The sequence below is a fragment of the Coregonus clupeaformis genome, chromosome 11, assembly GCF_020615455.1.
Source record: "Coregonus clupeaformis isolate EN_2021a chromosome 11, ASM2061545v1, whole genome shotgun sequence".
NCBI classification, from domain to species: domain Eukaryota; kingdom Metazoa; phylum Chordata; class Actinopteri; order Salmoniformes; family Salmonidae; genus Coregonus; species Coregonus clupeaformis.
Window position 1 is genome coordinate 34,125,008 of NC_059202.1, and position 9,712 is coordinate 34,134,719.

General features: G+C 43.5%; 1 protein-coding gene across 1 annotated transcript; it reads right to left on the minus strand.

The window, feature by feature from the left end:
• Nucleotides 1–1,189: 1,189 nt before the first annotated feature.
• LOC121576833 (cystathionine gamma-lyase) lies at nucleotides 1,190–9,391 on the minus strand. Its single transcript, XM_041890361.2, has 12 exons — nucleotides 9,111–9,391; nucleotides 8,373–8,454; nucleotides 8,095–8,190; nucleotides 6,233–6,342; nucleotides 5,625–5,759; nucleotides 5,348–5,405; nucleotides 5,162–5,239; nucleotides 4,698–4,850; nucleotides 4,293–4,414; nucleotides 3,994–4,046; nucleotides 3,564–3,702; nucleotides 1,190–2,415 (listed from the first exon to the last, which is right to left on the minus strand). Exons 1-12 carry the CDS (start codon nucleotides 9,285–9,287, stop codon nucleotides 2,398–2,400), a joined length of 1,221 nt encoding a protein of 406 aa, XP_041746295.1. The 5' UTR covers nucleotides 9,288–9,391; the 3' UTR covers nucleotides 1,190–2,397.
• Between the last annotated feature and the right edge of the window lie 321 nt (nucleotides 9,392–9,712).

A 9,712-nucleotide genomic window follows, 5' to 3' on the forward strand; every position in this document is an offset into this window, starting at 1 on the left:
TCCGCTGGGTTCATTACTGGCCGGATCGTTCTGTCACGGGTTACAAAGCCAGAACCCAGAAGCAGACCAGGACAAGGTAAGTTGAAACGAAGGTGAGTGTTTATTTACAAATTCAAGAGTGATGCTGAATAATCCAGGGAACAGAGCGGGCGGCGTTGATTAGTTGTTGGGGGTGCAGTGGTTGATCCCGTCATGGCTCGGCAGCCGCCGACCACCAGGCAGAGGTTGGATGAAGGCTCCGGACGAGTGACTGCAGATGGAACAAAACGGAGGTAAGTAAACAACAAACCAACAAGGTGCAAAAACAACAAAACTACCGCTAGAGGCTCTAAGACTGATACTCTGGTAAACCTACTGTTCATGGCTAACGATCCGGCAGGGAATGGATGTTAGGCCAGAGCCTAAGAAGGGTGATGATCAGGACCAGGTGTGCAGATTGCTGATGGGATGCAGGTGCGGAAATCAAGAGAGCTCCCCGGAGCGTTCCAGAACCCTCGGGAAACTGGAGATCACGAACAGAAAAACTAGTCCACAGACAGGACCCGACTCAGACTGCCGGAATCGTTACAAAGGGGGGTGAATACTTTCGCAAGCCACTGTATATGTTGGGGTCAATGAAGGGTGGATAGGAATTTGGTGTATGGAAAGTTACTGAGTGAGACAAGGGGAAGTGCAGAAAGTTAGTATTCTTTTTCTAAGAAGGGAGGCAAAGGGCAACAGTTTAGTTAGTCTTTGATAAGGCAGGCCAGCTGCGAAACTAGGGAGGAGCTAGGAATTATGCTCGAGGTCAAGTCAACGATGCAGTTTGAAGAAACCTCTGGGAGGGGGGCCAGAGGGGCCCACTACAACGACCTTCTTACTACAGTCCTATCTCACACACATACATTTCCACGCCCACGAAAGTTCTAGCATTAGGCACGGCCATGACTACAGCAGTGAGAGGAACCAATTAAGTTCCTGCCTAGCAACAGATATGTATTAGCTGTCTAGATGTGTAAGGAGTTGACCCCGCCTAGTAGGAGGTTTTAAATAGATGTGCTTGTGTAATCATGCTTTGTCTTTACAGCTGTATGACCCAGTGGGTGAATAAACCTGGTTTGAGCTTTTTCTAGTCGTCCGTTTGTTCAGAACCTAGCACTACCAAATATAGACAATAGAGACACTAAAGTGGCTATGGGTAATGCTATAGTCTACTATAAAATGTTTTTATTAAGCCAAATTATACAGTTGTTTTACTCCATTTCATTGTTTACAACAGCTTAATAAACAGTAGCCTACTAGGCCACATTTTACAGTATGTCACACAGATGACATCAAACATTCAAGCACACACTTAAGTAGCAAGCAGATACAGTATGTATGATATGTGATTGATAACACAGTCAAGTGAGTGAGAGTTCCAGCATGACGTACTGCAAACTGAATTTAATGAGTTTGGTCACACTGATGACATTGATCAAACATGGTCTTTCCCAATTGAAGCACATACTTGAGTAGCAATCAGAGATACAGTAAGTATGATATGGGATTGATAACACCGTCAACTGAGTGAGAGAGCACCAACACGACGTGGGGTTGGTTGGTTCTCAGGTAGAAAACCCTGACATCGCTGAGTGTTTTGATCTGAGAACAAGCCTGTGAGTTGAGTTCAGCAACACCACTGGAACTTTGTACATTGCTCAAATAATAATCCTATTTTGAGTCATTCCATTAAAAACCTCTTCACGCAATTAATTTAAAATATAAAATTGTTCGACAGAAGGCAAGGACAAGCATGCACATAGCACTCCCTCACGGGCCAACTTTCTTTAAGACTCAAACTCTAGGGCAAAGCTTCCCCACTATCCCTTTACTAGGCATACATTTGATAGAGCCAGACACATAGTTGTATTTAATCAAAACTGCTGTCCCGACATTTACAGAGCAAGACATTCTTCTCATGGTTCAAACTAAATGAAGCAGAAAGACAAATTAATGTTGATTTGCCATACTCCTGAAAGTCCCGGATACCCGTTGTAATTGAATAAGAATCTCTGTCACAGTGCCCTATCAACGCCCTCCAAACAAAAAAATTACGAAACAAAAACACACACACACAGCAAAAGCAGCAAGAATGAAATATTAAAATGAAGTCCTTGGAAGTCCTCCTGATAAAATCAGCATTCAAAGAATTGATGATAAAAAGGGTTATTAATAATTAATGAAGAAGGCGTAATGTTTTAAGAGCAGGTTGTTCCCTGATGATGAGTGCATTCATAAATACAGTTTGTGTACGCTGTGTTGAGGCACCATCTCGCTGCTCTCTCCTTGTACACGGCTAGAAACACTGGGTACTCCTGCCTCTGCTCCATCCCACTGACGACAGACAACCGCTGGTCTTGGGACGTCCTGAAGACATTACTTCTTCTTTGGATGCTGCTCAAAGAAAACAAAAGGGAATAAATCAACAGATGGAAACAACCATTTGTGTGGTCAGGATGTTCAGTGGATGTACTACGGATGTGTTTGGGGCAAAATATTCCAGGGATAATTATCACTGACCAGGTCCCATTTGTCTGGATTTGACAGAGCTACCTTACTTATCGCAGGGCAGAAATCAGTGGTTCATGGTGTTAGACTAGCTGAGTTTAGAGACTTGTTTTCAGGGAGTGTGCTATGACCAGGCAGAGTGTAGTGTATTGTACGATAGTGTGCAGGAAGAGTGGAGTGTATTGTACGATAGTGTGCAGGAAGAGTGGAGTGTATTGCAAGATAGTGTGCGGGAAGAGTGGAGTGTATTGTACGGTAGTGTGCAGGAAGAGTGGAGTGTATTGTACGATAGTGTGCAGGAAGAGTGGAGTGTATTGCAAGATAGTGTGCGGGAAGAGTGGAGTGTATTGTACGGTAGTGTGCAGGCAGAGTGGAGTGTATTGTACGGTAATGTGCAGGCAGAGTGGAGTGTATTGTATGGTAGTGTGCAGGCAGAGTGGAGTGTATTGTATGGTAGTGTGCAGGCAGAGTGAAGTGTATTGTACGGTAGTGTGCAGGCAGAGTGCAGTGTATTGTACGGTAGTGTGCAGGCAGAGTGGAGTGTATTGTACGGTAGTGTGCAGGCAGAGTGGAGTGTATTGTATGGTAGTGTGCAGGCAGAGTGGAGTGTATTGTACGGTAGTGTGCAGGCAGAGTGGAGTGTATTGTATGGTAGTGTGCAGGCAGAGTGGAGTGTATTGTACGGTAGTGCGCAGGCAGAGGAGTGTATTGTACGGTAGTGTGCAGGCAGAATGGAGTGTATTGTACGGTAGTGCGCAGGCAGAGGAGTGTATTGTACGGTAGTGCGCAGGCAGAGGAGTGTATTGTACGGTAGTGTGCAGGCAGAATGGAGTGTATTGTACGGTAGTGTTGAGGCAGAGTGTAGTGTACATTAGTGTACAGGCAGAGTGTAGTGTTTTGTACGGTAGTGTACAGGCAGAGTGTAGTGTTTTGTACGGTAGTGTACAGGCAGAGTGTAGTGTAGTGTACAGGCAGAGTGTAGTGTATTGTACAGTAGTGTACAGGCAGAGTGTAGTGTACAGTAGTGTGCATACAGAAGCGTTCAGGGCTTGTTTCAGGTCCTCAATGATGTCCTGCTCATCCTCCAGCCCCACAGACAAACGGATCAGCGTGTCACTGATCCCCAGGGCGGCTCTATCACTCTCTGGAACAGACGCATGGGTCATTATCGCCCTGAGAGAGAGGGAAAGAAAAGGGAAATAGCTAAATATTCAAAAATAATCCATTTCTAAAAGCACTATGTTTAAATAGTTGGTTTCAAAACTTCAAAGTACAAAAAATATATACATTTCTTCTTGACCACTGCTGCCCCCTTGTGGCATTATTGTTCAATAATTGAGGCAATCAAAGTACTGTATATTTAGATACTTCAGTATATTATTTGGTTCAGCTGACAACATTTTGAATCTTAATATTGTAGCAGTTACAATATTATGATTGTTGATGATATGTAGGAATACTTACGGATGCTCTGCCAAACTTTCATAACCGCCAAGGCTCTCGGCAAGTGCAAACAACTGAAATAAAAACCAGCACAAAATGTTATTACCGTGTCCATCTGTGAGTGAATTCACAACACATACTGTAGTAAAATACAGTGATCCTCATACTATAGAGCCGAACCGTGCAGTTTATTTTCACACTGTTCTTTCCAGAATGGTTCCAGCAACTATAGTGTATGAAGCATAACCAGACGAGCCCAGTAGAGATCGTCTTGGCATTATATTGTGAATCAGATGTGAGCGTCTCAATTCTGTAATCACCTTGAGGTTGCTGAGGAAGGTGCTGGCATTCTCCAGTTTTCCCTTTATGTAAAAGGTGATCATCCCTGGGCAGCCTGTACACTGTCTCTTCATCAGCTCGTGCTGGGGGTGGGAGGGTAAGCCTACAGAGTGAAGGGGGAATAAGAGGAAAACCAGACAGTCGACTGTTAAATCCCTTAACCACAGGGTGCGGTCGACTCAAGCGTAGAGAATAAGAGGGTAACTGGAGAGGAATGTGCTATGCGTGTAACTATACACTTTACATGTGCTTCTACTGGCCCAGGGATTTACCAAAGTGACTGCATTGTGACATGTTTGTTATATCAGCTATTTGCCCAGGAAGCAGGTCATGTCAAAACATGCATTTTATGCAATATACAGAAATAATGCACTTTGAAAAGTCACCTGGGAAGATGACTCTGTCCACCCTGGGGTCAGCCTCCAGGAACTGGGCCACCGCCAGGGCGTTCTTGAAGTGCTGCCTCATGCGCAGGTGCAGGGTCTTCAGGCCACGGTTACACAGGTAGCAGTCAAAGGGGGACGGTACGGCTCCCAGGGCTTTAGTGTTAGGGTATAGTAAGGAAGAACAATGCGTTATACAACACACCAATCAGCCCCTCAGACAAAGAACCAACCAGGGTAACACACAAAGCCTTCTTTATCAGTGGTTTATAATTGGTGGAAAGCCCTGGCATCACGAGCATGTGTGGATATTTGATGAGCGAAAGTAGGTCACAAAAATGGAGCAACTGCTTCACAGCTAAGTTTAAGTGCTTCAATCATAGTAGGCAACAAATGTGGCGGGTGTGTCAGCTTAACATACATTGCTTTTATCCAGTTGCCATTGTTGCCATTCATTCATCTCTCACCATTCTGTAGAAACTTCAGTCGGTCATACAGGTCCTCACGGTTCACAGACACCAGGCCCATTACAACATCACTGTGACCTGTCAATCAAATAAGAAGGAAAAAAATAAACACCCATGTAAACTCAGATTTTTTTTGTGTGGAAATTCTCTTCAGTCAACATCAATGTACAGACAACATGTACCTACCATTCATGTACTTAGTAGCTGAATACATGCAGATGTCTGCTCCGAGGGCCAAGGGGCGCTAAAGAGCAAGAGACAAACACATAGGAGTATCTTTGGGTTAATCAATGACTCACTATGAACCAGTCTGGGAAGAGAGGAAATGACAATGTGTTAAACTTCACTAAGGATACTCATTTCCAACTGTCCCTGGGCTGAATGTGGCAATGCCGAACCAACAATCAACATTCTAGATACATAACCAACAACGCATACAAGGCAGGATAGACTTGCTACTTACCTGGAAGTAGGCTGACATAAAAGTGTTGTCCACGACCACCACGGTATCCTTGTTGTGTTGGTGGACCACCTCTGCACAGGCCTGGATATCCACCACTTTCATGGTAGGGTTGGTGGGAGTCTCAATCCATACCAACTACATGAAGATAGAAAATAAAGGAGAATCCCTTTAGAATTTAAAGAACAAATTAGTTTGAGTGGAAGGTAATACAGTATATATCAATAATATACAGTATCTAGCCTTGTAGCAGCAGGTGTCATTTTAGTTTCATAGTTTTGGCTCCTAATCAAAAACGTACAGCTATAAGATCTAGGTTTTAAACTATGGTCATGTATGGACAAGAGAGACAAGTCACAGTGAGAGTGAAGTTTCTCCTTGAATTCTCCAATGGAGTCTATGATAATGCTATGACTCAGGGAAAAGCTCAGGGTGGAGCACTTAACATGAAGAACAAAAGGGAAATGGTAGTGCTGATGCTGGATGACACATCTATTCTCACACCAACAGCCTGGAAACCTGAAACCTGGGTTATTTTCAAACTTTGGAGGTTTAGGTGAAAATAAATTAAATGGAATAAGGTCATCAAGCAGACTTAGAATTCCACTTACCTTTGTGTTCGGCTTAAGAGCGGCTTGGAGCAACTCGATTTTGGTACAATCAGCAAAGGAGACATCCAAGCCTAATTCTGCAGCAATCTTCCGGAAGTAACGATTGGTGCCTGTAGAGAAAAAGACAATGTATTACCGTTTCATGGTCATGGCTGAATGCATCAAACCATACCTACAAATACAGTGGGGAAAAAAAGTATTTAGTCAGCCACCAATTGTGCAAGTTCTCCCACTTAAAAAGATGCGAGAGGCCTGTACTTTTCATCATAGGTACACGTCAACTATGACAGACAAATTGAGAAAAAAAAATCCAGAAAATCACATTGTAGGATTTTTAATGAATTTATTTGCAAATTATGGTGGAAAATAAGTATTTGGTCACCTACAAACAAGCAAGATTTCTGGCTCTCACAGACCTGTAACTTATTTTTTAAGAGGCTCCTCTGTCCTCCACTCGTTACCTGTATTAATGGCACCTGTTTGAACTTGTTATCAGTATAAAAGACACCTGTCCACAACCTCAAACAGTCACACTCCAAACTCCACTATGGCCAAGACCAAAGAGCTGTCAAAGGACACCAGAAACAAAATTGTAGACCTGCACCAGGCTGGGAAGACTGAATCTGCAATAGGTAAGCAGCTTGGTTTGAAGAAATCAACTGTAGGAGCAATTATTAGGAAATGGAAGACATACAAGACCACTGATAATCTCCCTCGATCTGGGGCTCCACGCAAGATCTCACCCCGTGGGGTCAAAATGGTCACAAGAACGGTGAGCAAAAATCCCAGAACCACACAGGGGGACCTAGTGAATGACCTGCAGAGAGCTGGGACCAAAGTAACAAAGCCTACCATCAGTAACACACTACGCCGCCAGGGACTCAAATCCTGAGTGTCCCCCTGCTTAAGCCAGTACATGTCCAGGCCCGTCTGAAGTTTGCTAGAGTCCATTTGGATGATCCAGAAGAGGATTGGGAGAATGTCATATGGTCAGATGAAACCAAACTAGAACTTTTTGGTAAAAACTCAACTCGTCGTGTTTGGAGGACAAAGAATGCTGAGTTGCTTCCAAAGAACACCATACCTACTGTGAAGCATGGGGGTGGAAACATCATGCTTTGGGGCTGTTTTTCTGCAAAGGGACCAGGACGACTGATCCGTGTAAAGGAAAGAATGAATGGGGCCATGTATCGTGAGATTTTGAGTGAAAACCTCCTTCCATCAGCAAGGGCATTGAAGATGAAACGTGGCTGGGTCTTTCAGCATGACAATGATCCCAAACACACCGCCCGGGCAACGAAGGAGTGGCTTCGTAAGAAGCATTTCAAGGTCCTGGAGTGGCCTAGCCAGTCTCCAGATCTCAACCCCATAGAAAATCTTTGGAGGGAGTTGAAAGTCTGTGTTGCCCAGCTACAGCCCCAAAACATCACTGCTCTAGAGGAGATCTGCATGGAGGAATGGGCCAAAATACCAGCAACAGCGTGTGAAAACCTTGTGAAGACTTACAGAAAACGTTTGACCTGTGTCATTGCCAACAAAGGGTATATAACAAAGTATTGAGAAACTTTTGTTATTGACCAAATACTTATTTTCCACCATAATTTGCAAATAAATTCATAAAAAATCCTACAATGTGATTTTCTGGATTTTTTTTCCTCATTTTGTCTGTCATAGTTGACGTGTACCTATGATGAAAATTACAGGCCTCTCTCATCTTTTTAAGTGGGAGAACATGCACAATTGGTGGCTGACTAAATACTTTTTTTCCCCACTGTATGTGTGTACTCTTTCACTGGCAACATTTTGTCTACCTTTTGGTAGTTCTCCAGACAATTTTACAGACACTGTGGGCCATATCTTACCTCCATACACATCATTCATGCAGACAATGCCATCTCCAGCTTTCAGCATGTGAGTGATGGTCATAGTCGCAGCCAGCCCAGAAGCCAGAGCAAAACCTACACAAAATTCACAGTTAATGATAGTTCAAAGAATACATTCTCTTCAAGTTGTAAACAGGAGGCTAGTTAAAGGTATAACGGTATTTTCTACCTGTAAGCTATAGGCCTACATTCTCTAACTTGTTATATATTATTAGATACAAATTCACGAGGTAGTTGTGTCTGACATGAACACTTACAGTGCTTTGCTCCATCCAAAGCAGCAACAGCTTTCTCCAGACAGTTTCTAGTAGGATTTCCACTCCGACTGTACTCAAAACCCTGATGAAGACAACATTCCACATTCAGAGAGCCCACATTTGCCACATCTTTCATAAATAAACAGATGCTGATATTGCTGATCATCTGGCTATTAATTAGTATTTAAATGTAATGACAATCGTTAACACAAACACTTTCAGTATTCATCACAAAAAGATCATTTCACATTTTTATTTTTTATTTTAGTCATTTAGCAGACGCTCTTATCCAGAGCGACTTACAGTTAGTGAAGCGTAACCAGAGTGGTTTGCTAGGTACCTGGGGCCGCGAATGGGTCGTGGGCACCTCACTGTCTGAGGTTGTGCAACATGAATAAGTGCCACATGAGTCTAGCTCGTTATACCGGTCTGGCCGGACCGGTATGACACCCCATACTGAACGAACGCCCCTCGATACCGGACACCTAGCTGGCCTAGGCTACTGTTATACTAGCCCTATATAGCGACGTCCTATATGGGTTTCTGCTAGGCATAAATTAGCTAGATACTGTTACAGTACATGGGAAAAGTCTTGCTCGCTATACAATGATGATGGCTACTATCATTTCAGGTCATAATACACATTCAAAGCATTTCAGATTAGTACCGCAGGTAGCACCTATTACAGTTACCCGAAGGTCTTTACGTTATCCGAATGGTATACATTAGGTAACTTACAGCATGATCTCCAGGTCCATACTGCTTGAACGTGGTGGACAGAGAAATAGGTGGTACCACGGCCATAGATTTCCATTGCTCCGGTTCTTGCCCAACGTGGATCGCCTCTGTTGCGAAAGATTTGAACTGCACGCGGAACCCGGTAGACAAGTCGTTCTGTTGGTGTTTAGAAGCCATGTGTTACAAATCAAGGCCGGTTCCCTGAGAGTACAGTATGTGTATGTTTCACCGTTGAATAATCTAAATGGAAACTAAATAGTGAAGTAGCGGCGACCTGTAATACCCATATAATGTCTAGCCCAATCACCGCCTCTCTACAAGAGGAGGATACCACCGATTGGTGTTTCAACAGGGGCGTCCCGTACCACGTGACCCGTATTTGCTCGTGGTTTATTTGATATTGTTGCTGGCAAGATGTTCTCTCTCCACGCCAACGATAGTATGACGCAATACATAATTTGAGCCAATATGAGGAAGAGTAGGCTGCATTAAACAAATGTGTTATATACATGTACATTACGTACAAATATATACGTACATTACGTACAACTCATGTAGTTTGTTCGTAGTTTGAACATAGTCTAACATTTACACCACCAATT